Below are 27953 nucleotides of genomic sequence, written 5' to 3'. Positions count from 1 at the left end.
CATCCTCACATTTTGCGTTTGCTACTTCCTTATCTGTTTCTGCTAGGCTTGATACAGGAATTACTGGTAAAATTCTATTGCTTGTGTTATGCAGGAAGTCAGACTAGATTATTATGGTCCCTTCTGGTCTTAGAACCTCTATGAATCTTGTATGTATGAATCTGTGTATCTCCTCACTGTATTTTCCACTGAATGCATCCGATGAAGTGAGCTGTAGCTCACGAAAGCTTATGCTCAGATAAATTGGTTAGTCTCTAAGGTGCCACTAGTACTTCTTTTCTTTTTGCGAATACAGACTAACACGGCTGCTACTCTGAAACCTATGAATCTTCAGTCACCTTGCAGTTTTTAGCCACTGATCAGTCTCTCCTGGACATCCTGTTCTTCCTTGGCTTTTGTGGCCTGGTCTATCAAGGTTCTACTACCTCTGACTGCTTTCATTGTCTTCTCATGTGATCCTTCTTCTCCCCCTAGCCATCAAGGCTCTGTTCTATATTATTTCCTTCCTATATACTTTGGCTCTGCATCAGTTCACACAAATGTAGGTAGCATCTATTTGCAGCTGTCTAATATTTACTTAAATCCTGTCATGTTGTCTTTGTTCATACCCATGTATCTGACTGTTTTGCAGGCCTATTGTCCTGCATTGCCCATCACGAAACTCAGTTTCAACACATAATTATTTTTTCTGATGGACCCTCTTTTCCTCCTCTTTCTGTTGTTGACAGTACCACCATCCTCCCTGTCTCTTACGCTCAAAACTTTGGGGTTATCTTTTTAGTTTCCTCTCTTTCTCCCTTCAGATGTTGCCACCTCTATTCTAGTCACCTCTCCAACTCAATTCCCAGTACTTAAATTCCATTAAGGAACTTGTGTTACTGGAGTTTGAAGCACACCTACTCTTATCTCCAGTTTTAGTTTTATTTTCACAAGTTGTTTCAACAGACTGTTTAAATTGAATTGATCCCTTTCAAATTAGAGAAGGAACTACTTTGGGTAATCTGGTCATCTACATTTGTTTCACAGAAATGAAGGCGAGAGAAAAGAAAATCAGACCCCAAAGAGACGTTCCAACTCTGCTAGTCCTGGTCCTAGGCATTCAAGAGGATCAGGCTCTGGCCACATGCTTCGCCGGTCCCGATCCCGGAGCCCTGGCCGTTTCAGGCTAGCTAGACCAAGAAGTCGAAGTCCAAGGCAGATGCGTCGTCCTAGCCCTAGACACAGATCTAGGTCACCACAGCGATCTAGAAATCCTCTGAGGTGTAGTCCACGACCCCAAAGATCTGCTAGCAATGAATGGACATCAAGGAGGACAACACGATCTCCAGGTAAGGAGATAGATATTACAGAAATTGAAGGGCAAGCTATCATACTGAAACTTTGGTAGTTTTCAGGAACTTTACCTGTCCTTGAGCCCACCTGCCAATTTGATTATATAGTGGAAATAGTGGAACTCACCGTTCACTAACTGCTGTCAAGTGCCTGGAATAATGCTGGAGAAAGTGGTCGGTTTTTTTTGTTTTTTTTTAAGCCTTTCATAATTTTAGGTGTTAATAGAAGTGGTAAATTTTCAGACCGTTACGATGTTTTGTAAGCTGATGGTATCTCCTGAGCTATGAGAACTGAACCATGTTTTAACAATTCCGTATGTCAGTTTTCTTTTTCTCCTGCAAAAGTGTTTTTTTGTTTTTGTTTTTTTTAACCTCAGCAACACCTAAAACAGTGTGGAATGTCATCCCTGTACCATTTTAGCTTTTGGTGACATTATCAACTATTGCAGATTCTATGAAGGGCATCAGATTCCTCACTGCTCAAGATCTTAGGCCTGCCTTCTTCTAGCAGTGTCAGTAGTGAGGAGAAGGGATTACACTGCCTGCTGAGAGAATACGTTAATTGTACCTGTCATAACCATACAGCTAAGGGTAGCCTAGAATTCCTCCTTACCTGTAAGGGGTTAAGAAGCTCAAATAACCTGGTTGGCACCTGACCAAAAGGACCAATGGGGAAAGAAGATACTTTCAAATCTTGGGAGGGGAGAGGTTTTGTTTTGTGTGTTCTCTTGGGAAGCAGAGAAGCATCAGATCAGAAAACTCCTTCTCCTATAAACCATCCTAAAAGTCTCTCATATTACAAAAATTGTAAGTAAAAGCCAGGCAAGGCATGTTATATTACTTTTTGTTTTGCTTGTGAATTTTTCCTTTGCTGGAGGGAGGTTTATTTCTGTTTTTTGTAACTTTGAAATTAAGCCTAGAGGAAGTTCTGCTGTGTTTTTTAATCTTTTGTTACCCTGTAAAGTTATTTTCTGTCCTGATTTTACAGAGGTGATTTTTTACCTTTTTTTAAAATAAAATCCTTTTAAGAACCTGACTGATTTCTCTATTGTCCTAAGACCCAGGGGGGTTTGGGTCTGTGATCACTGTGTAACCAATTGGTTAGGATATTATTCTCGAGCCTCCCCCGGAAAGGGGGTGTAAGGGTTCCGGGGGATATTTTGGGGGAATAGGAACTCCAAGTGGTCCTTTCCCTGATTCTTTGTTAAATCATTTGGTGGTGGCGGCATACCCTCCAAGGGCAAAGAATTTGTGCATTGGGGAAGTTTTAACCTAAGCTGGTAGAAATAAGCTTGGGGGGTCTTTCATGCAGGTCCCCACATCTGTACCCTAGAGTTGAGAGTGGGGAGGGAACCCTGATAGTACCCCTGCTCACCTCTTAGATCAATGAGGTGAGATTGGAGCAGAGAGCAGTTGAAGAACCCTCCCTCCTACAGCATAATAACTGCAAAGCTGCTCTGGCAACTGCAATATAGAAGAGAGGAAAGAGGAACAGGAGGATGCACTGGCAAGGGCAATAAATAGAGGAGAGGGCTGGTGGTAGTGCAGGGGGAGGAGGAGCAGAGAAAGCTATATTAAAATCTCTACTAATTCTTTCACACTTGAAAGTCTTTTTTTTTTTTTTTTTTTTTAAAGTGGCTTGGGGAATGATGAGCAGGATGGGATTAAAAAAAATTCTAGGAGGCTAGCTGGAAGATTTTAGAAATATAAAGTACACATGACACTTTTTATTCTTTTCCTCTTCTCTGCCTCTCACTTCGTTTCACCCAGTTTGAAAGTGTGTACAGCTCTTAAAAGTTCATATTCTTTTGGGCAACTATGTGTGCAACTTAGTTCTGAAAATGGAGTTATGCTTGCTAAGGGAATATACTGTGTGGTTGGGGTGATTGAGGCCCAAAACTTAAAAACTTGTGTAAACAAGGTTTACAAAAGAATATTTTTATTTTAATTGTTTTAATTGGAACTTAAAGAAAAAAATAAGGTTTGTATACTGAAAAATTCCCCTGCAGTGTTTGCAATCCAAACGTTGCAGCTTTGTGCTACTGCACATATTTAGGAACGGAAACTCACTGTTGCCTACTTACTTTGTCCAGGCTATGAATGTATTGCTGAAATAAAACAGGCAATGTTAATGGTAAAAAATAACGTTTTTTGGTTTTGCTACAGTTTTAATTATATACAACAATAAAAGGAAAACAAACTAGACTAAAAACATTAGGTTCCTTTCTATCTTGTTTCATAATTTTCCTTTGCACTTTTGCAAATTATCAGATTTGTTTAGATAAAGCAGTTTCTTACAGCTCCAATTCTGCTTGGGAAAGTGATAAACAATGTATTGTATAGAAAAACTGTTTTTCTTTTCCTCAGACAAAAAGGCAGCTTTGGAGGCTGTAGTGAAAAGTTTGGGAGCCAGTTTCGTTGCAGAGTTCAATAAACAAAAATCACTTCAAGCAACTGGACAAGGGTCCTCAGGGATAGGAAAAGCATCACCTGCACAAGGGATTTCTGGGGTAGGGAAGATGCATGGACCTATGAAAAAGCCACTAAGTGCTACAGGTCATCACAAGACTTTGAAGAAAGATTTATCATCTGTGCCTGGCTCAGCTGCTTCTAAAATGAAATCTGAAACTGCTGGTGTTCAAGAAAAGAAAGAGATGAATTTTGATGGGAAAGCTGCAAAGGAAACCAATGCTCCTCGTCCTGCTCCTTATAACAGAGTCAGTGTTTTTGTATTTTCAATTGTGGTTTTGAGAATTTGGTTAATACTTTTCATCTTGAGGGAGATCATTTGGAAAAAGGTGTAACTATTCCCTTTAAACAGCTGGCTTGCTGGCTTTGCATAGTAGAAATTGTCATCTAAATGTAGCAGTGACTACTTGCTAGTAAGTCTGATAAGCAGTACTGCAACACGGTATGTTGAAAGCTGAACATTATTCAGGAGATGCATATAGGTCATTCTGGCCTCTGACTTTGACAGCTTTCTTAGCATGAATTCACTTTTCTGGTTTTAGAAATAAGAACAGTGCGGTGTTGACCAATTAATATGCATTTCTGTGGTGCTTGTTTCAGTACTATCTATTCCGTAGTTCTTATTCATTCATTTATGTATTTATTAATGATAATGTGTATTACAGTACTGTCTGGAGGCCCCAACTGAGGGACCCCATTGTGCTAAGAACTTGTATATACACATTCTAAGAGCGAGACCTTGTCCAGAGCAACTTATAATCTAAATAGACAAGACAGACAAAGTAGTACTATCTCAGTTTTACAGATAAGGAGCTGAGGCACTGAGTGATTAGATTATTTGCCCTTATACACATGGGAATCCCGTGGTAAAGATAGGAATTGAGCCCAGAACTCCTGGGTTCCATTTGAATAATTTAACCACATGACTGTTCTCATAAATTTGTTAATAGGCACCTTAAACCATACATAAACGAGTGGGTGGTGTCTGCAGAATTTATTATTTAGCATTGTTTAGTTGTGATGGATGCAACCAATCATGCTGCTAGACGCATGTCATTTCCCATCATCAAAGTGTACAACAAAAAGAACATTATATCTTTGTAAATAGGATAAATGTAAATTAAATAGATGATATCCAAATGAAACTAAATGACATTGGTAGTATTTGTGAACCTGTGAAGCACTTTGTGCATCATAAGACCAAACAACTTAAAAGGATTTTAAAACTATAACACTTTTTAAAAACTAATAGCCCTAATATTCAAAATAGATCATAATATTACAGTTACATTATACTGTGGTCCCACATCATGTTTTACAAGTAAATTTAAAAAATTTTAGACATAGAATCATAGAATATCAGGGTTGGAAGGGACCTCAGGAGGTCATCTAGTCCAACCCCCTGCTCAAAGCAGGACCAATCCCCAATTTTTGCCCCAGACCCCTAAATGGCCCCCTCAAGGATTTGAAAGAAGGGAAGGCAGGTTTACAGTCAATCCTAGTATTAAACAAAAGTGCCAAAAGTTAACTTACCAGTCTATCTGTTTCTAAATTGCAACGATTTTCATTCAAAGCTTTTTTCTTCTAATGTGCGTGGCTTAGAAAATTGTTTTGTTATTTACAGCTGTTGAGAGAGAAGCTTTTGAGTTGTGGCACAGTTCTCCATATTTCGGATTTGCCGGATGATGGCTTTTCAGATCAAGATATTAAAAAAATTGTTCAGCCATTTGGTAAAGTTAGTGATCTCTTGGTGCTTCGCTCTAGAAATGAGGTAAGCTATATTCTAAGGTGTCCATCAATATGTGGCATCCATATGCCATGCTTATAGTGCCTTAAATGTACATGGCTATGGACATGGTGTGAACAGAGATCCTAAAACAAAATATTGTTTGATTCTTAAGTTTCAATTATATGGCAAATAATTCAGAACAAACTTGCAATTTATTCTAGGCCTTCCTAGAAATGAACTACAAAGAGGCAGTGATAGCAGCTGTGAAGTATGGTGAGACCGTGCCAGTGCTGGTAAATGGGAAGCGTGTGAAAATCAGCGTAGCAGAAAAACCGAAAGCACCTCCTGGTCAGGTAAGCAGGGTATTGGGGAACAGAGTAGGGTTGTGTTGTTGGGTTCTTACGTTAGCTTTAGAAAATGAATGATTAAAGCTACAGGTTTCTCTGGGGAATTAAGATTGGTATGGATCTCCATCTATGGAGGAACAGTAGTCTAAAACAAATATAAATGTATCTGATTCCAGCTCTTACATTTCTTTGATTTTTTTTTTCTATTTTCGTTTTTTGCTTGTTTATGGACAGAAGATTGTGGATAAATGTAGTAATTTTTTCCGAGCCATAAAATATGTAGTCTATAGTAACAGGTAAGATGTGTAGGGAACACAGTAAAGTTTTACTTCATATTCTTTCTGTAAACTACAGGTCAAAGTAAGTCTGAAGAAGGCTCCACAGAACATAAAGAAAGCTGCATTGAGTACAAAGTAAGTGTTGACATGCATGCATAGTAACACTTTTGCTAGTAATTCTTGAAAATTCATTTTCTTTCTGTTTTTACATTTGTGAAATTTGTTTTTTAAAAACTTACGAAATCCACCTGTCATCTCTGATCCTGTTTTTCTCATATTAGAAAAGATGGAAACAGTACTACTACTAAGAAGACTAAATCTGCTACTCCAGCTGCTTCTGCAGGTGCGTTCTAGTCATTCTTTGATAATATCGCCCTTTCCTCCTCCTTGGCTAGTATGGGTTTACTTTTGCCTACCCTGGTTGTGGCTGGAAGGGGGCTAGAAAACAATTGGTTTGTCCTTGAAATTTCCTCTCTCAATACAACCACACACCCCTTAAGAAAATAAATCCCTAACTCCTATGCTCCAATAGCTTGATCACAAATTGTATGCTTTTATCTGCAAAGGTGAATATGGTATTGGTAGTCATATAAAATCAATGGGTTTTTTTCTGTTAATTTTAATAGGCTATGGATCAGCCCCATAAGCAATAGCTGCCTCCAAGATCCATACCAGTGCTGCTCAGTTATTCAGCAGTCAGGAGGCACTGCAGCAAGTGCCTTATGCTCCCTTCTAGATCCCAGTGCATGCTAGCTTTGATCTGTCAGTGTTCAAACACCCTGTTGAAAGATTGAAGACCATTGCTAAAATAGGGCTTTATAATTTTTCGCCACCAGGCTTTGTCATGCTTTTAAAGCAAAATAGTCTTCTGATTTAGGATTTGTTAATGACACGTTTTTCTTGTTTCTTCAGGAAAATTAACAAAAGCTGGACATACCGCAACAAAAGCAGTTAAACTTGTTGGTAAGTTTTAGATTTGTTTTAATGTACATTTGAAAGTAACTAAACAGCCATGCTGCCATGTACTGTTATTCCATTAGCTTTCACAAGCCACTGTAAACATGATTAGGACAAGTCAGTATTTGGATGGGAAACCAGTCAGGTGTTTAAATATACATGCTTCTGTTGATTCAGTTGGTGGCACTCTCCTTGTGTTGTCATTGAATCCAGTGCCTTAGTGGCTGTTTTTTTTTTTTTCCCCAGATAAGGTAAAATTGAGATTCAGATTACTTGTGATCATTAAAAAATACACTTTTTGTAAGAACAGAACCTCAATGTCCTAGCTTAATTTGAATTTTAGTAATTGTATTTTACTCGTCTAACTCCCTCTGCGGTTACTGTTGGTGTTCTTGCCCACTTGTCTCTGTTGTTGTGTTGCTGTGCACAGTTAAATAGCTGCCTCTTTTTACTCCAGAGCTGGCTCTATTTCAGTCATGGATGAAGTGATTCCTATGAATTGTATACCATTTTGTAATGTGTTTGGGATTCCTTTAGGATTGAAATTGGTGTAATAATATCCACTTATATTCAAGGGTGCTGGAGCAGTTTTTATACTGGGAGTGCTGAAAGCAGAAACTATGTACACCGAATCCTCGCTAGAACACACGTCTGTCTGTATTGCGCAAATTCACATATGACGTGGTCACGGCCATGAATCCCAAATTTAATTACTTTAATTGGAATTCATTTTAACGCGGTCCCCGCTATAACGCAGTCCCCACGTTAATGCAGTACTGCACATGGATTCCAAATCCCGCGTTCTAGCGAGGGTCCGGTGTATTTGGTGGTTGTTACTACTTCAAGCCAGGCCCAGTTCCAGCACCCCTGCTTATACTGAGTTCTTACGTTACAATTATTTTACTTAGGTAAACATGAAGTAACAAAGAAACTGGTGGTGCAAACAGATAGTAAAACTAAGAAAACTTCAACCACTTCAGGTAAGGCAAATGAGAATTTTCACTTTCAGTGAAAACATGCAGAAATTCTTTTCCTTATAAAACAGAAGTGCTTTAGGTTTTGAGGCAAAGAGTCCCAGCTTTTTCCCCTCTGGAGTCCCCATTGTAATAGATGTCAAGTATCAGAGGGGTAGCCATGTTAGTCTGTATCCACAAAAACAACGAGGAGTCCGGTGGCACCTTAAAGACTAACATTTATTTGGGCATAAGCTTTCGTGGGTAAAAAAAACACTTCTTCAGATGCAACCTGAAACCACTTCAGATGCCTCTGAAGAAGTGTTTTTTTTACCCATGAAAGTCTATGCTCTGATAAATGTGTTAGTCCTTAAGGTGCCACCGGTCTCCTTGTTGTCATTGTAATAGATTGTTTGATAGGCAAGCTGCCTGACTCCCTTATGTTCCCTTGCATTGGGCTCCTTGTTGTTGGCAGCAGTTGTTTTATGATAGCACCAGTACTTAGGTGCTGTTTGCAGAAGGCACATAATCATTGCCTACGGGAGCAGAGAGGGAACGTGGGTTTCAAGAAGTGGGCCATTATACCTACACCAGCATATTTGTAATGGGAAGCTAAAGTGAAACCAGGGTCATTGAGCGATTCCCATAGCTCTTTTCTACCCTATTTCCCCAGATTAGTCTAGGGCATTCTGCTGCTGCCCTGCCCTCCCCTAGTTTGGGAAATGCTGTTCTAAGGGGTCTTGTCTTCTCATCACCAACTGTGCTTATTTGAGAAGACTAGACACCTAAAATTCTAGGTTCTGATGCTGAACTGAGGCAAGAGTAGCGTCCCTCACTGCCAGGAATTGGCATATTTCTGAATAAAATGCCTATAATTAATGGAAGAGCATGCTGATCGAGTTGCCTTTATCCTCAGAAAATGGTGGTTAGTAATTACTGAAAATCTTCTGTATGCTTGGTATTGTAAAAACATAGAGAGACCAGTTCTTTGAGTGGTGTCCCTATGGCCGTGCCAGTTCAGGTGCGCATATACCTCTCAAGCCTTTGAGCAGAGCTTTTTCCACTGCCGGAGCCCATTTGGCCCACGCATGTGCCCTGTGCCTCCTCATGATGCACATCAAGGCTATGTAGGGATGCGCAGATGAACTGCCCACAGTTCCTTCTCCATAGCCTTGGCCTGAGATAGAGTTCTAGTTTGTCTGCCTTGAGCATGCCTCAGCTGTTTTGTATTAATTTAAAGATTAGTTATTGCAGTTAGTCGTTAGTAGTGGTTCTAGGTTAGTTAGTAAGTGGATAATTTTTTTTTCTCCTTGCGGAGCCTTGTCTTCCTGGTAGGGAATGTCTGGCTTGCCAGGCTTCAAATGCGGTCTCTCCTGTCAAAAGGCTGTACCTGTGAGTGATGGCCACTCTAAATGTGTCCATTGCGTGGCATAGTCCCATGTCTCCCAGAAGTGCAATTTCTGCCTAGCTGTCAAGTCTAGGGCATGGAAGAACAGGGAAATTAAGCTCAGACTGTTAAAGATGGAGTACTCACTTTGACCAGAGTCTGAGTCAGGTCAGGAGACCACCTCCCCGCCCCCACCCCTTCTGGTACATCTTACCTGTTACTTATAGTAGATGGCAGCTTTTAGGGCTCGGAAACAATTATTACATCTATCCTACAAATATCCATCTTGTGTCCATAAGTAAGCAAAAAAAAAAAATCAAGAGTTTAATTAAATAGTTCTGTGTCCTGTTCCAGAAAGAATGAGACAATAGTGTGGGTGGTTTTTGTTTTGTGGGAGGAGGGGTCAGATAATCACGAATATGTTTAAGTTGAGCTGGAGATGATCCCTAAGGCCTAAGACATTCATCTAACAGAAATTGTGTTATATATTTCTGTTTGCAAACTAGGTAATTTAAATATGCTGAAATAATGAATGCTTTGCTCTTCCTTTCCCAACACAGCGAAACCTAATGAAAAGAAGCGTATTGATCCTAAGAAGTCTGCAGAATCCAAAAAGAAGGATGCAAAACCTAAGAAAGTCACAGAACCGAAGCGGGCTGAGGAGGCTAAGACCACAGAATCTAAACAGGCTGTAGAGGCTAGGAAGACCACAGAACCTAAGAAAGCTGGAGACGATGAGGCCAAAGAAATTAGTAAACCTGTAGCTGTGCAAGGTAAATTTGTAGTGATACGCTATCTAAAATGTTATATAAAATTACTGTTGATCTGATTTATTAAGTTGTATAAAATTACTGTTGATCTGATGGCTCCTTTAAAATTGTTCTTGTAGAGTCAATTACACTGACTTCTACTCTGGAGGTGGAATCAAATCAGTCTATGGAATCTGTAGCCAACAAAGGTAAATTGCAGTTTAAACAGTTTTTCACTTCTGTCATAAATCTGTCGATATTTGCAAACTAAAATGAGAATATTTTCACATAGAAAATCTTGAGGCCAAGAACACTGTGGAAGTGAAGACAGCTGAGAGTACCAAGAAGGAAAATGCTTCAAGTAGGTTCATGGAGAAAAATATGCAAGCAATTCTTTTGCAGGCGGGGGCTAGGGAAAGACTGTAATGAGAAAATGTACATCTTTAGGGTGTATACTACTTACCTCTTATGTAGCACTTTTCATTTGTAGCACGGAATGGAGCATGTTATTTATTTACAAGTGGTTAGAGCAAAGGTGTGAGCATTCCTATGTTTATTCCCAACTCTCCCACCAACTCATTTAATCTTGGTGCCTCAATTTACCTATGAAAAATTAGCTAAAATAGGCCCTGGTAACGTTATTTCTTATAACTGGGGTTCTAGCCAGTTACTGTCGTGCTTGGTTCTAAATAGGGTTTATTCACACAAAACATGGTTAATACTTGTTACTATGTACCTAATAGTGTTCTGCCCTTGCCAGCTGCTGATAGTGGCTCAGGGTTGCTGAAGTAGTTACAGGAAGACGTATTTTTGTAATATAGATGAGCCCCCTTTTACTATGCCTGCATCACAGATTTGCTTGGTCCCTTACAACTTTGTGGTCAGGACCACTTCCCTGTATGTTATGCTGTTGCTCTGTCTGCATTTTTCTGGGCACTGTATCGTCTTCTGAAACATCATGAGATAGCTGCACATACTTTTCGCAGAATGCACTGATATAAACACAGGCAGCTTCATAGGGGAGGAGATAGAAACATGAGTGATATCTTGTGTGGGCACAACTCAGAGGTGTTTGTAACCAGGTCGGCTGATTGTCAACAACCTGATTACAAAAATATGCTTGTTATATGGACAGGGCCATAGTGACTACAGCATACTCTGAGCTCCTCAGGTAATGGCATTTTTTCATGTGCACAGTCCTATGGCTATTAAAAACTATTTTCTGAATAAATTTGGTTTGTAATTCTGTTGCTACATGTATGCACCACCAGTGTAGTGTTCTCCATGTCCAGTAAATGAAGACATGTCCCAGTATTTTCTATCACTTTGAAAATCGCCTTCAGAAGAATTGAAACTATAAATCTTAAAATGGCAGTTAAGCAAGTGATCATTTGCATGAGACTATTTTGACAGATTATATGGGCATTCCCTGGATATGTAAATACTTGTATGGTGTTTAAAGATATACTAACCTAATCATCCCCCCGCCTACTCCCTTTTCCCCCCCCAGAAGCTACTGGAGAGACTACAAAGAGCGAAGAACCAACTGAGTCAGCTAGCAAGGTCAGGTTTCACATTCAAACCAAAATTATTTGAATCTGTAAATATTTTCCAAGTACGAATTCAGTGTTGGTGAAAGATACCTATATAGACCTTACCAGAATCTCAGGTCTTCCGTTTATATTTATAATATATATATAGGGCCAGCAAAGAAACTTCTGCAGATTTCACATCTTCTTTCCCCAGAATTGTATGGTCCTGTGAGAGAAGCAGATGTGTAAATGAGAGTAATTTTTACAATCAGTGTTATGTTCTTGGTCTTTCTCAATATGTATATAGGTTACAGAGCAATGAGTCTCCAATTCTTCATTCTGCAGTCCACTTTGAAAGGGAGAGACTTTCTTATGAGCCACTTTTCCTGCAACTCTTTCCCTGCTCCACCTTAGTTCTCAAAAGTTTAATTCTGTAGACCAACAGGAAAGCTTCCATGTATCTGCTGGTGGTCTACAGACCAGAGCCTGAGAACTTCTATAGAGCATGTTCTCATTTTTGTGCCCTCTTGCATGCCCTTCTCCTTATCAGGAACTCCCTCGCCAGCCCCCATCCTTATTGCTCTAGACAGCCACCCTCTTCAGTCCAGTCCCCTCTCTAAAACTCACTGCTTACGTGATGCCCACAAATGTTAACTCATGTCAGTAATCGCAAAAAGAAAAGAGAACTTGTGGCACCTTAGAGACTAACCAATTATGCTCAAATAAATTGGTTAGTCTCTAAGGTGCCACAAGTACTCCTTTTCTTTTTGCGAATACAGACTGACAAGGCTGTTACTCTGAAACCTGTCATGTCAGTAATATGATGCCGTCACCTCATTATAAAGACCCTCTGACTTACCACATTGTTTGACTTAATATTCTTTGACCAACCATGCTAGAGTGTAAATTCCTTAGGGTGGGTCAGTGCCCTGAGCGCACACTGGCAGTCTTAACAAATTATAGCAATGCCACTCTCATATCCATAGTTAAGGATGAGTTGAGTTTTACTCTTAAAGCAGGAATTTAACCACTTTGTTTTTTATGACGAATAGAGTATATTCTCTTGAAAATTGTAGTAGTTGATGAATTCTGTAGCACAATGAATTTTCTGAGAAATTACAAGTAAATCGGCTAATTAAATTCAGTTTAAATTCATTAAATGGGTCTTTTGAGAAATTCAGCATCCTGTGTCAGGCCATTTTTCTGTAACAAATTATCTTAATAGTGGAAGAACATAGACCCTTCAAATTTCCCTACAGTTAACCCCTCACATAAAATCTTGTGCATTGTCTAGATATCAAGATTTTGTTTTAGGATTAATGGTTCTTTTTTGCTCTTCATAACGGAGAGCCTCTCCTTCTGCAGGGGCTGAAGATGGTGTCATGCTACCCACCATCTTCCTTGGGGCAGCTTGGCTCAGTCTCATTTGGAACTAGGAGGCAGTGGCCAATATGAAGGTCATTCTGCTAATAACAATCCTGTAGCTCACATTAATTGAGAACTGTTGGAATTGGCAGCCATTTTGAAAGAGAGTAGTTTGTGGAAATCTATGTAGAAGAATATTGTTCATTGGCTCATTCTGAAGAAGAAGTTTTGTGAAGAATAATTGTAAAAAATGACTGATAATCCTAAACATTACTTTTTAAAAACTACTCATATCTGCTCTATAAAAAGGGAAGAAAAAATAAGAGGAGGGAGGCTATTTGTGGATGGTGTGCAAGGACATTTGTGGGAAGGGAGAGAAGAGAAAACTGGGATGTGTGTATGCCTGTGTGGAGGTCAGGAGCTGGGGGGAACTGGCTAGTACACTGGCTGCCTTGTGCTGTTCCAGAGTGACACAAAGCAGCCAGTGTGTCCTGGTGCATCTGGCCCTAAAAATTTTAAAATAATAATAATAATAAAGGTTTGGGGTCAGTGCTACATATCTTCATAATCGTTAGAAGTATCTAGTAACATTTAAGAAAAAACACAAAGATGAAGTTCATAAATCATTACAGGAATGCTGAAATGATTCCAGAAACAAGCATTACAAACCCAGGAAATTCAGGAAAAATCTAGTATGTATTCAGAAATTGATTTAATCTAATCTGGAACTGAAGGCCTTACTATGCACTAATCATGGCTATTACATGGCATCAATACAGGGCAGAGTAAAGGTGATTTGGGTGCTCTGTGTGTTTCCATACACTAACATATTTGAATTTAATCTTAATTCTGATTTTTCTGGGTTTGTAATGCTTGCTTTTGAGATAATTACAGCATCAGCATAATTTTATTCTGAAATATCTGCTATGTATTCCAATTTAACTCCAGTTTAATGTCGTTTTTATCTGAGAATAATACATGCACTTTTAAGATAAACAATAAGAATTAAATACAGAAAGGCTGACTGACAGTTGGTTTAGAGTAGAAGCAAGAATTAATGAAAATCTGTACCTTCCTTTGTTTGCAGGAACTTGATGACATATGTGTTGTGCTTATTTCAAACTTACCTGATAAAGGATATTCTGTTGAGGAAGTTTCCAACCTAACAAAGCCATTTGGAGGACTGAAAGATGTTTTAATTTTGTCTTCTCATAAAAAGGTATTGTAATTGGTATTTAGAAAAAAGTTTTCTGGCATAGTATCACCTAAAGAAGCTCTCAAAGAAATTTGTAACAAGTTCAGATGTTGAAATAACTTAAAGGGGACACAGTAGTTCTTCCTTTTTTATTGTGCTTTGCGAGGCCACTTAGACTTTTTTTTGTTTTAAAAGGCATATCTGGAAATAAATCAAAAATCTGCAGATTCCATGGTTAAATTTTATACTTGCTTCCCAATGTCAGTGGATGGAAATCAGCTTTGCATTAGTATGGCGCCGGAATACAAGAATATAAAAGATGAGGTAAGCAAATGGAATATGAAGCAATTTTTTTTTCTATTTCAGGTGACTGCAGTTACTCAACATCCATTTTTATAGTACCTCTCTGCCAGTCTAGACTACTGCTCTCTGTTTAATATCCATTAGGGCCCTGCTGTTTCAAGTTATTGTTATGTTGATTGTACGCCCTGCCTCCTCTCTTTCCTGGGCACATAATATAGGTTCTCTATAACCCTCTGGGTATATCCTATTTTGAAACTCAACTCTACTACTTTCCTAGTGTTTCTATTTTCATTAGCAAGTATTTTAGTGAATACAGTTGTAGACAGAATTTTTGTTTGGCAAAGAGAATGTGAAGATCATAATGAAAGTAATTTTAGAGAGAGGTTGGCAATACCAAACTCATGAACTTTGGAAAGGTTGCCACGAACCTTAACTTTTCAGGTTCTGTTTCGATATATTATTGGTAGGAGTAGTGGGATGCTGTGCCTTCCAATTACATGCAGCCATACCAACCAACTTCTAAAGTTCAGAACCTTAACGCCCTGTCTCTTCTTTCTAGGAAGCTATATTTACTGCTATGATTAAAGATGCCAACTCGAAGGTAAGTTAGAGACTTTTAAAAAATTGGTCAGTAATTTAGCCATTTGCTAACTTCTACATTTTTATAATTTGGGATTGTAGCTGCTACACTGAGTGCTATCAAAATTTAATAAAATTTTATGTAAATGTTGCATTCCATTAAATAAAAATATTAAAAATTAACATTAGAAACAGAAGACACTTCTTTATTACTACACTTTTTATTCAATTAGAATTCAGTAGGACAGCTCATAGACTAACAAGAAGCAAGAAGTGGACTGAGTAAGCATACATTTTATTTAGATACACACTATGGATGAGTGCAGGTGATAAGCATTTAATAGGAGTCCTGGGAGAGCCTCCTATTCTCTCTCTCTCCACACACTTGCCCTCCCTCAACTTTAATAAAGCTCTATAACTGCCAGCCATTGTAGCTCAGTGAGTCCAACTGAGATGGACTCTTGATAGAGACTTATACACTATTCAGGGGTTAATGCACTTCACCAAGTATTTACAGTGACGCTCATACAGAGCTTTCAAAACAGTAGGATTTATTAGTCAACTGGAAGGCAGTATAGTATGTCCTTAGGTTAGTATAGAGAAGTGAAGGTTAAAGCATAGTCCATTTTGGTTAGCCCAGAGCACCAGCCATGCTGTAGTAAATTCCATTTTTAGGCTCTGTCTCTATCTCTCCGACTTCCTTCCTTAGTGAATTCCTAGGTGAGAGAGAGCTCCAAGCATCTTTCAGAAGCTGACTCTTAAGCCCCTGCTTTGCAGCTTCCAGTCCTTGTTCTCAAGCTGGGGTCTCTGCTCAGCTTCCCTGCTGAGAGGTACAGGAAAATCTGAGTATTTGGTACTTTCATTGTCTCTCTGGTCCCATTGTTGATCTGGGTTTCTTTATGGCTCTTCATTCCACCCAGACAGGGAGACGATCCCCACATGCCTATGTCTCTTAGTTGGCCTTAAGAGCAAACTTAATCCTCCCTGTCCCCCAGTGGAAAGGGGAAACTGAGGTACACATAGAATTAATAAAACACTACAGAAAATTCCCATTTCATTACAGTAATCTACTAAAATTTGTGCATCTGACTCCATGTATGCAGCAGACAGAAACCTTTTGAGCATTCTGACCAGTAGTTGGATCAATCTTCCTCTCTTTACCAGATGTTCAGCTCCCTATTTGTTATATATTAATCTTTGAATAGGAGGAATCCTCTGTTTTGCTTTAACATGGGACAGTTCCTAAAATAATAATTTCCCACATCAAAGAAAGGTCTTGGCAGTCTTTAGGCACGAACCTTGAGAAGGAGGAAGTTTGGTTTAGACAGGTTGGAACTCAGACTTCAGATTAAGCCCACATTTTACTGTTGAAGAACAATGGTTCAAAGACAAAGAAATACCAGAAGACACACAGGTTTATTTGCCCAAGAAATAAAATCCCTTTCCAGCCAAGAGTTGGTGACAGGCTGTAAGTGTGTTTTTTTTTTTTTTCTGAAGGAGCGAGAAGTTCTTACTGTTTTGGGATGTGGCCTTGTATACCAAAGTTGAAATTCTGAAAACTTGAGCAGTTAAAGCAGGGGCAGGCAAACTTTTTGGCCTGAGGGCCGCATCGGGTTTCTGAAATGGTATGGAGTGCTGGTAAGGGGAGGCTGTGCCTCCCGAAACAGCCAGGCGTGGCATGGTCCCCGCCCCCTATTTGACCTCCTTCCCCCTCCAACCCCCCCATCCCCCCGCGTTCCCTGATGGCACCCCGGGAGCCCTTCCCCCTTTCTCCCCCCTATCCCCTGACCACCCCTAACTGCCCCCCACCACCCCATCCAACCCCTCCTCTCATTCCTGATTGACCTACCCCATCCACCCCTCCTGCTCCCTGTCCCCTGACTGTCCCCGGAACCCCCACCCCTGACAGCCTCCTGCCACCCCCATCCAACCCCTCCTCTCATTCCTGACTGCCTCCCCCACCCCCAGGACCCCTACCCCATCCACCCCTCCTGCTCCCTGTCCCCTGACTGCCCCCAGAACCCCCACCCCTGACAGCCTCCTGCCACCCCAATCCAACCCCTCCTCTCATTCCTGACTGCCCCCCCCCACCCCCAGGACCCCTATCCCATCCACCCTTCCTGGTCCCTTTCCCCTACTGCCCCCCTCCTGGGACCCCTGTCCCCATTCAACCCCTGTTCCCTGCCCTCTGACCACCCTGACCCCATCCACACCCCCGGCCCCTGACCATCCCCCGAACTCCCCTGCTGTCTGTCCAACTGCTCCCTGCCCCCTTACCGCACTGCCTGGAGCACTGGTGGCTGGCAGTGCGGCTGCACCAGGACAGGCAGCTGCACCATCTGGCTGGAGCCAGCCACGCACCGTGCAGCACAGAGCGCCAGGTCTGCAGCTGCGGACTCTGCAGCTGCCCTGCCCCAGGAGCTCACAGCCCTGCTGCAGCAGTGGCTCAGTGAGCTGAGGCTGCGGGGGAGAGGGATAGTGGGGGAGGGGCTGGGGGCGAGCCTCCTGGGCCAGGAGCTCAGGGGCCAGGCAGGAGGGGCCGGTGGGCTGTAGTTTGCCCACCTCTGAGTTAAAGGATGAAGGAGGAATTCTTCTGGAGTACTCTTATAGAAGTCATGCTGTGGTTCACTGAATATTCTAAATTGAATATGAGCTCAGAGTAAAAGGATAGATATGAATATTTTTTGTCTTCAGATATGACAGGATTTTCACAGTAATTTTACTGTATTTACCAGTTAAATACAATATTTCTGAATTTCAGTCTTTGTGCTTTTCTTTTAGGTAAATACAGAAACTTTATATAATCAGTTTGTGCATCTTGGTAATTTACCAGATGATGGATACACAGAACTTGAAGTAGTTTGCGTGGGACTTCGATTTGGGAAGGTGGATCACTATGTTGTGTTGAAGAATAAAAAGAAGGTAAATATATAATTTTAATCTTGATGTGGTGAGACCCTTAATTTTTTTTAATGATCTGACGGATAATCTCTCATTAGCAACGTATGCTGCTATTCAAGAGATTAAAGATTAAAATTTGGGTCCTTGATTTTGACTATTGTTGCTATGAACAAGTACTTCTTGCGTCGGAGAGAAAGGGAATGGTATATGCTGCTACCTACTCCAGCTGGTTCAGGAATAGTTTCAATAGGCTTGGAAGAGAAAGGAATTGAGTTATCAAGAAAGACGGCCACCAAAATATGTGCCTTTGATAATGGGAAATTAGAGGTTAAAGCTGGTAGAAACCCAAATTTCCCATTCCACAGGGAAATTCCAAAATTTTGGAAACTTTTCTTCTGTTTCGGAACAAAAGATGGATTTTTTTTAGAATTTCCCACAGAATTAAAATTTTGAAAAATGGTTTAGACAGCCAATTATTTTGTTTTTTCTAAACAAAAAGTTTTGATTTTGACATTTTTGGTTTTTTTGTTTGTGTATTTTATTTTTATATTTAATTTTACATTTTTTTATTTTTTAAAATTACTAAAACAGCTGCTACTCTAATCAGTAGTATGAAACATTTTCTTTTCTTATTTAAGTCTCTTGTTGTTTTAATTAGGGCTGTCAAGCGATTAATTGTGCAATTAAAAAAATTAATCGTGCTGTTAAACAATAATAGAATACAATTTATTTAAATACCTTTGGATGTTTTCCAGCTTTGAGCAGGGGGTTGGATTAGATGACCTCCTGAGGTCCCTTCCAACCCTGATATTCTATGATTCTACATTTTCAAATATATTTATTTCAATTACAACACAGAATGCAAAGTGTACAGTGCTCACTTCATATTTATTTTTTATTACAAATATTTGCGCTGGTATAATTACGTCACTCAGGTGTGTGGATTTTTCACACCCTTGAGCGACGTAGTTATATCAGAGTGAGTATGTAGCATGGACATGGCCTGAGACCGTGATTTTTAATGTTTAGCAAAATTATAAATTTAAGCTCCCAGGCTCTTCTTTTGAAGGTGGTGTTCAGGTTTCCTTTTAGGACAAAGACTTAGAGGTCTGATTATAGAGTTGATAGTATGGTGAAAAGTGTTCGCCCAAGGTTGGTAGTGAGCTTTTGTCTTCATCGTTTTTTTGGGCAAGTTCATTTGAGAGCTTAGTGATTGTCTGGTTTTACCCACATAGTAGTTGTTGGGGTATTTACGGCACTGAATGAGATATGCCACATGTTGTGATAGGCAGTGTAGCGGGCTGGACTAGATGAGCTGTTGGTCCCTTCCGGTCCTACTTTTCTGTGATTCTATGTGTAGGACCCTGGATCTTGACAGTTGTGTTGGGGGCGGGGGGTATTGATCATTGTAGAAGTGGAGATATTTGTGCAGGTTTTACATCTGTTGTTGCAGGGTCTGGTTTTGCTTTGGTTTGGTGAGTCTTGGTCTGTGAGAGCTTGTTTCTGATGAGCGTGGCAAGGTTGAGGGGTTGCTTCAAGTCCAAAAGAGGAAGTTTGGAAAAGATTTATTTCAGGGTGTGTCGCTCCGAGTATGGGTTGTAATTGTTTAATGATACCCTTTATATGTTCCAGTGTGGGGTGGTAGGTAACAGCGTAGGGATATGCTTACAGAGGATTTTTTTCCCCATGTTGTAGCAGGTTCTCTGGGTATTTGAGTGGCCTGTTCCATGATGTGATCTTCTTCTCTGGTGCAGTGTCCTTGTTTGGTGAAGGTGATTTTGAGTGTGTTAAGGTGTGTATTCTGGACTTCCTTCTTGGAACATATTCCGTGGTATCTGAGTACCTGGCTGTAGTTGATTTCTCTGTGTTTGGGGTGGTTACTGAATCTGTGAAGGTAAATGTAGTGATCTGTAGGCTTCTTGTATTTAGTTCTCTGTAGGGTTCTGTTCTTGAAGCTGATTGTGGTGTCTAGGAAGTTGATGCTAATGTGAGAGTGTTCTAGAGAGAGTTTGATGGATGGGTGGTGATTGTTGACGTTGTGGTTGAAATCTGTGAGGGAGTTTAGGTCGTCTATTCAGAGGATGAAAACACAAATGTTTCTGAGCTATGTCTTTGGTGTTGTGGTTTGTTCAGAAATTCTTCCTCAAAGTGGTCTGTGGAGAGGTTAGAAAGACGAGGTGGGTGAGGTAATATCTTTTAATGAACCAACTTCTGCTGGTGAAAAAGACAAGTGTTTGAGCTACACAGAGCTCTTCAGGTTTGGGAAAGGTACTGAGTGTCATAGCTAAACACAATTCTCTATGTACCTTTTCCAGACCTGAGGAAGAACTCTGTGTAGCTTGAAAGCTTGTGTCTTCAGTCAAAAGAAGAAAAGGAATACTTGTGGCACCTTAGAGACTAACCAATTTATTTGAGCATGAGCTTTCGTGAGCTACAGCTCACTTCATCGGATGCATACCATGGAAACTGCAGCAGACATTATATACACACAGAGATCATGAAACAATACCTCCTCCCACCCCACTGTCCTGCTGGTAATAGCTTATCTAAAGTGATCATCAAGGTGGGCCATTTCCAGCACAAATCCAGGTTTTCTCACCCTCCACCCCCCCACACACAAACTCACTCTCTTGCTGGTAATAGCCCATCCAAAGTGACAACTCTCTTCTGTTTCAGAGTAACAGCCATGTTAGTCTGTATTCGCAAAAAGAAAAGGAGTACTTGTGGCACCTTAGAGACTAACCAGTTTATTTGAGCATGAGCTTTCGTGAGCTACAGCTCACTTCATCGGATGCATGCCGTGGAAACTGCAGCAGACATCATATAGACACAGAGATCATGAAACAATACCTCCTCCCACCCAGCAGGACCGTGGGGTGGGAGGAGGTATTGTTTCATGATCTCTGTGTCTATATGATGTCTGCTGCAGTTTCCACGGTATGCATCCGATGAAGTGAGCTGTAGCTCACGAAAGCTCATGCTCAAATAAACTGGTTAGTCTCTAAGGTGCCACAAGTACTCCTTTTCTTTTTGCGAATACAGACTAACATGGCTGTTACTCTGAAACCAGTCAAAAGAAGCTGGTTCAATAAAAGGTATTACCTCACCCACCATGTCTTTCTAGTATCCTGGGCCTAACCTGGCTACAACATTACATACATGAAGAGGCTGGCATGTTGGGGAGCCATCCTACTATCTGCGGCTGTTCCTATGATTTAGACAAAGCGTTTGTTGTTGAACGTAAAATTGTTATGGGTGAGAATTAAATGGATAGGTTTGGGATGGGTATCTGAGGGGTGTCCATTGTCTTGTAAATATCCGAGGCAGGGAGCAATGCTGTCCTTTTACACAGAACATAAGAATGGTCAGACTGGGTCAGACCAAAAGTCCATCTAGCTTAGTATCCTGGCTTCCGACAGTGGCCAGTGCCAGGTGCCCCAGAGGGAATGGGATGGTCTTAATCATGGTCTTAATAAAAACACTGGATTCATGGCTTATTACAACAATCTGTAACCCACCAACCCCTGTCTTTTTGTCTCTTGATTGCAGAGGTGTTAATGGACCATTTCACCTTGAATGGTCTCTTAGAATATGCCTCAACTATTTGTGCTAAACAGTTAGTTCACCTTGTATTTAGTTCTGATATTCTGAGTAGCTTTCCCAGATCTAAAGAAGAGCTCTGTATAGCTCGAAAGCTTCTCTCTTTCACCCACAGAAGTTGATCCAGTGAAAAATATTACCTCACCTACCTTCTTTTTTATTTTTTTAAGTTAATTTTAAAAAAAGTTGAACAGGTCCTTGAAATATCAGAACAGCTGAGGAAATAAGCCAGATGCAATAGCAATGTCACTTTAGTAAACCTATGTTAGTGCTCTCAACTAAGGAAAGCAAACCTAACCACTATTCGCAAAAAGAAAAGGAGGACTTGTGGCACCTTAGAGACTAACCAATTTATTAGAGCATAAGCTTTCGTGAGCTACAGCTCACTTCTTCAGATGCATATCGTGGAAACTGCAGCAGGCTTTATATATACACAGAGAATATGAAATAATACCTATTCCCACCCCACTGTCCTGCTGGTAATAGCTTATCTAAAGTGATTTCCAGCACAAATCCAGGTTTTCTCACCCTCCACCCCCCCACACAAATTCACTCTCCTGCTGGTGATAGTCCATCCAAAGTGATAACTCTTTACACAATGTGCATGACAATTAAGCTGGGCTATTTCCTGCATAAATCCAGGTTCTCACATCCCCCCCACCCCCATACACACACAAACTCTCTCTCCTGCTGGTAATAGCTCATCCAAACTGACCACTCTTCAAGTTAAAATCCAAGTTAAACCAGAATGTCTGGGGGGGGGGGGGGTAGGAAAAAACAAGAGGAAACAGGCTACCTTGCATAATGACTTAGCCACTCCAAGTCTCTATTTAAGCCTAAATTAATAGTATCCAATTTGCAAATGAATTCCAATTCAGCAGTTTCTCGCTGGAGTCTGGATTTGAAGTTTTTTTGTTTTAAGATAGCGACCTTCATGTCTGTGATCGCGTGACCAGAGAGATTGAAGTGTTCTCCGACTGGTTTATGAAGTCTCTAAGGTGCCACAAGTACTCCTTTTCTTTTTGCGAATACAGACTAACACGGCTGTTCCTCTGAAACCTGGTTTATGAATGTTATAATTCTTGACATCTGATTTGTGTCCATTTATTCTTTTACGTAGAGACTGTCCAGTTTGACCAATGTACATGGCAGAGGGGCATTGCTGGCACATGATGGCATATATCACATTGGTGGATGTGCAGGTGAACGAGCCTCTGATAGTGTGGCTGATGTTATTAGGCCCTGTGATGGTGTCCCCTGAATAGATATGTGGGCACAGTTGGCAACGGGCTTTGTTGCAAGGATAAGTTCCTGGGTTAGTGGTTCTGTTGTGTGGTATGTGGTTGTTGGTGAGTATTTGCTTCAGGTTGCGGGGCTGTCTGTAGGCAAGGACTGGCCTGTCTCCCAAGATTTGTGAGAGTGTTGGGTCATCCTTTAGGATAGGTTGTAGATCCTTGATGATGCATTGGAGGGGTTTTAGTTGGGGGCTGAAGGTGACGGCTAGTGGCGTTCTGTTATTTTCTTTGTTAGGCCTGTCCTGTAGTAGGTAACTTCTGGGAACTCTTCTGGCTCTATCAATCTGTTTCTTTACTTCTGCAGGTGGGTATTGTAGTTGTAAGAAAGCTTGACAGAGATCTTGTAGGTGTTTGTCTCTGTCTGAGGGGTTGGAGCAAATGCGGTTGTATCGCAGAGCTTGGCTGTAGACGATGGATCGTGTGGTGTGGTCAGGGTGAAAGCTGGAGGCATGCAGGTAGGAATAGCGGTCAGTAGGTTTCCGGTATAGGGTGGTGTTTATGTGACCATTGTTTATTAGCACTGTAGTGTCCAGGAAGTGGATCTCTTGTGTGGACTGGACCAGGCTGAGGTTGGTGGTGGGATGGAAATTGTTGAAATCATGGTGGAATTCCTCCAGGGCTTCTTTTCCATGGGTCCAGATGATGAAGATGTCATCAATATAGCGCAAGTAGAGTAGGGGCTTTAGGGGACGAGAGCTGAGGAAGCGTTGTTCTAAATCAGCCATAAAAATGTTGGCATACTGTGGTGCCATGCGGGTACCCATAGCAGTGCCGCTGATCTGAAGGTATACATTGTCCCCAAATGTGAAGTAGTTATGGGTAAGGACAAAGTCACAAAGTTCAGCCACCAGGTTAGCCGTGACATTATCGGGGATAGTGTTCTTGACGGCTTGTAGTCCATCTTTGTGTGGAATGTTGGTGTAGAGGGCTTCTACATCCATAGTGGCCAGGATGGTGTTATCAGGAAGAGCACCGATGGATTGTAGTTTCCTCAGGAAGTCAGTGGTGTCTCGAAGGTAGCTGGGAGTGCTGGTAGCGTAGGGCCTGAGGAGGGAGTCTACATAGCCAGACAATCCTGCTGTCAGGGTGCCAATGCCTGAGATGATGGGGCGCCCAGGATTTCCAGGTTTATGGATCTTGGGTAGTAGATAGAATATCCCAGGTCGGGGTTCCAGGGGTGTGTCTGTGCGGATTTGATCTTGTGCTTTTTCAGGAAGTTTCTTGAGCAAATGCTGTAGTTGCTTTTGGTAACTCTCAGTGGGATCAGAGGGTAATGGCTTGTAGAAACTCGTGTTGGAGAGCTGCCGAGCAGCCTCTTGTTCATATTCCGACCTATTCATGACGACAACAGCACCTCCTTTGTCAGCCTTTTTGATTATGATGTCAGAGTTGTTTCTGAGGCTGTGGATGGCATTGCGTTCCGCATGGCTGAGGTTATGGGGCAAGTGATGCTGCCATCATGTATGCCATCATCATATATGCCATCATGTGCCAGCAATGCCCCTCTGCCATGTACATTGGTCAAACTGGACAGTCTCTACGTAAAAGAATAAATGGACACAAATCAGATGTCAAGAATTATAACATTCATAAACCAGTCGGAGAACACTTCAATCTCTCTGGTCACGCGATCACAGACATGAAGGTCGCTATCTTAAAACAAAAAAACTTCAAATCCAGACTCCAGCGAGAAACTGCTGAATTGGAATTCATTTGCAAATTGGATACTATTAATTTAGGCTTAAATAGAGACTTGGAGTGGCTAAGTCATTATGCAAGGTAGCCTGTTTCCTCTTGTTTTTTCCTACCCCCCCCCCCCAGATGTTCTGGTTTAACTTGGATTTTAACTTGAAGAGTGGTCAGTTTGGATGAGCTATTACCAGCAGGAGAGAGAGTTTGTGTGTGTATGGGGGTGGGGGGGATGTGAGAACCTGGATTTATGCAGGAAATAGCCCAGCTTAATTGTCATGCACATTGTGTAAAGAGTTATCACTTTGGATGGGCTATCACCAGCAGGAGAGTGAATTTGTGTGGGGGGGTGGAGGGGTGTGAGAACCTGGATTTGTGCTGGAAATCACTTTAGATAAGCTATTACCAGCAGGACAGTGGGGTGGGAATAGGTATTGTTTCATATTCTCTGTGTATATATAAAGCCTGCTGCAGTTTCCACGATATGCATCTGAAGAAGTGAGCTGTAGCTCACGAAAGCTTATGCTCTAATAAATTGGTTAGTCTCTAAGGTGCCACAAGTCCTCCTTTTCTTTTTGCGAATACAGACTAACACGGCTGTTACTCTGAAACCTAACCACTATTGTTACTTTTGAAAAGTGTTGGCTTTATTTGTTAATTATGTGTTCAAAATAGAATAAATAAATCTATCTGCTCATTTTTTAATAATTTTTTTTAAAGGCAATTCTTCAGCTAGATAGTCCTGACTCAGCTAAATCAATGTGCTGCTTCCTAAAACAGTACCCATATAACATGGGTGAAAATACGCTGACTTGTATGCTATCACCAAGGAGAGAACCTGCAGAGGTAAGACAATTGTCTTTTTGGTTAGACAACTTTTTTTTGCTTCTGTGGGCTGTCTAGCCTTTGCTAAACAAAAGTAAACACCAGTCTTGTTGGTGCACGTTACTTCGGAGTCATGTACCTCAGGTACACTGAGATTCAAATCCAAAGTTTGAGTGCCTACAGCTACTAGAGAAGAAAAGGAGTACTTATGGCACCTTTAGAGACTTAACAAATTTGAGCATAATCTTTCGTGAGCCACAGCTTTATGCTCAAATAGATTTGTTAGTCTCTAAGGTGCCACAAGTACTCCTGTTCTTTTTGCGAATACAGACTAACACGGCTGCTACTCTGAAACCAGCTACTAGAGAAGTGTTCCAACAACCTACTAATGTGCACCCTACAATAGCATATTGAGATTACTGCTGCTTAATTTGCTCTTCCATTTTTTTGGAATATCTTTTAAAATCAATTTTGTGTTTATGGAATCTCTTCCCTCTGTTAAAAGTAGCTTCTGTCAAAGGGTTAAGAGGAAAATAATAGAAAAATGGTTAGAAGCACCTTTTCCCTATGGTTTTGAGAATGCTTAGTTTTAAGGTTTGCTGACCTTTTTCAGCCTCCTCCTCCTCCCCTAAAAAACCCCAACCAACTGTTTGAGCATCAGTTTGTGGGCCAGCAGCCACTTAAGTTACTTTATTTTATAAAAATGAACTTTGGAGTTGTTGAGGTTCCCTCCCCACTCTGAACTCTAGAGCAAAGATGTGGGGACCCACATGAAAGACCCCCTAAGCTTATTTCTACCAGCTTAGGTTAAAAACTTCCCCAACACACACATCCTTCCTTGTCCTTGGATGGGTACTGCTACCATCACCAAGTGAGTTAAACAAAGATTCAGGAAAAGGACCACTTGGAGTTCCTGTTCCCTAAAATATCCCCCTAAGCCCCTGCACCTCCTTTCCTGGGGAGGCTTGAGAATAATATACCAACCAAATATGTAAACCAGATTCTTAAAAAACAAACTTTTATTATAAAGGAAAAAAAAGTAAAAGAAGCATCTCTGTAAAATCAGGATGTAAGGAAACTTTACAGGGTAATCAGATTCAAAACACAGAGGATTCCCCTCTAGGCAAAACTTTAAAGTTGCAAAAAAACAGGGATAAACCTCCCTTTTTAGCACAGGGAAAATTCACAAGCTAAAAACAAAAGATAATCTAATGCGCCTTGCCTTATTTACTTACTCTTTTTGCAATATTGAGACTCGTTTTAGGAGAAGGAATTTTCTTATCCAGATGCTTCTCTGCTTCCCCAGAGAACACACAAAACAAAGAGCACAAACAAAGACTTGCCACCCCAGATTTGAAAGTATCTTCTTTCCCCATTGGTCCTTTTGGTCAGGTGCCAACCAGGTTATTAGAGCTTCTTAACTCCTTACAGGTAAGGAGGAATTCTAGGCTACCCTTAGCTGTGTGGTTATGACAGAAGTATTGAACAGCTCCCAATTTATCTTTTACAAGAGAAAATTACTGAATATGGCTGAAATTACTGCAAAGTACAGCTGACATGAAAGTTTAGCAATTTAGGAGAAAGAAGGATCAGTTTAGAACTTAATCTCCCCCCCCCCCCCCACTTTCCAGCTGCACATTTCCCTATAATTTTGTTTTTGTCCTCACCTTAACCTCTCTCCATTCCTCCTACCCACACTCATTTAACAGGGATGTAGGAATTTTTTGTTTAGTCATGCAATCCCAATTGTTCACTAGTGACATCATAGGCTAACGAGTCAATCAGAATGATGCTTTGAATAATCCATGTGAACAGCCAGATTCTAAGTATTTTTTAAAAATTGTGCTTCTTGGTTGTCTTGGGGTAAATAAGGATTCTTTTTTGAGTTGTAATCTACTTGGATCCTACTGTTGGTGTGAATGCACCTCATACACACACAATCCGATTCTTTTGGCTAGTAATATCTGTTGGGGCCATTCCTGTGCCCTAGATGTCCTTGCATCTCCTGCACCTGAGGGTATAAAAGGCAGAGCAGGCCCAGTTCCTCCTTACTGCATCAGGCAGTGAGACTGAATCCCTGCGGTGTCCGCCTGCTTCTCTGTGCACGGTGCTGCTATTAGTGTTAGTTACTTGTATTGCTAGTAATTAAATGTTAGTCGTCTTACTTTTAGGCAAGAAACAAAACTTATTCAATCAATTATTTAGTTCTTAGGCTGAACCCTTCACCATTCCCTTATATGTGGGTTTGCACAATATGGCAGAAGTGAAATCCCTTGGATTCAAAACCTGCCCATCGTGTGATGCTTCAGTGCTGCTTTATGAGAGAGAGTCCATTGCCTTTTTTGTGTAGGAGAGGGATATATTCCTTAGCAATGTGCCATATGTCACTGCTACTCTAATCGGACTCGGAAAGGTAGAAAGGCCTGCCTAAAATTATTCCTCATGGAGCGCCCTATGCAAGCCTGTCTG

At 40.9% G+C, this 27953-nt stretch overlaps 1 protein-coding gene across 12 annotated transcripts in view; it reads left to right on the top strand.

Moving 5' to 3' along the window:
* Nucleotides 1–27953, top strand: part of ZNF638 (zinc finger protein 638) — a 67160-nt gene that overhangs the window by 11952 nt on the left and 27255 nt on the right. For 9 of the 12 annotated variants that reach the window (XR_012158791.1, XM_073343039.1, XM_073343037.1 and 6 more), the window contains 17 exons: nt 1027–1328; nt 3699–4048; nt 5425–5571; nt 5751–5882; nt 6231–6289; nt 6436–6497; nt 7067–7117; nt 8020–8091; nt 10012–10224; nt 10341–10409; nt 10493–10561; nt 11711–11763; nt 14185–14316; nt 14488–14616; nt 15155–15196; nt 17956–18096; nt 25380–25505. Coding sequence is in view for 11 of the 12 variants with exons in the window: in XM_073343039.1 (XP_073199140.1) it covers nt 1027–1328; nt 3699–4048; nt 5425–5571; nt 5751–5882; nt 6231–6289; nt 6436–6497; nt 7067–7117; nt 8020–8091; nt 10012–10224; nt 10341–10409; nt 10493–10561; nt 11711–11763; nt 14185–14316; nt 14488–14616; nt 15155–15196; nt 17956–18096; nt 25380–25505 (2149 nt within the window). In the remaining variant the exon portion in view is untranslated. The remainder of the gene's footprint in view (nt 1–1026; nt 1329–3698; nt 4049–5424; nt 5572–5750; nt 5883–6230; nt 6290–6435; nt 6498–7066; nt 7118–8019; nt 8092–10011; nt 10225–10340; nt 10410–10492; nt 10562–11710; nt 11764–14184; nt 14317–14487; nt 14617–15154; nt 15197–17955; nt 18097–25379; nt 25506–27953) is intronic. The other 3 variants (XM_073343045.1, XM_073343040.1, XM_073343044.1) reach the window with 3 other exon arrangements.

Source organism: Lepidochelys kempii, chromosome 4 (assembly GCF_965140265.1).
Source record: "Lepidochelys kempii isolate rLepKem1 chromosome 4, rLepKem1.hap2, whole genome shotgun sequence".
In the NCBI taxonomy this organism is placed as follows: domain Eukaryota; kingdom Metazoa; phylum Chordata; order Testudines; family Cheloniidae; genus Lepidochelys; species Lepidochelys kempii.
The sequence above is the reverse complement of the archived record's forward strand: the minus strand, read 5'-3'. Positions and strand labels throughout refer to the sequence as shown.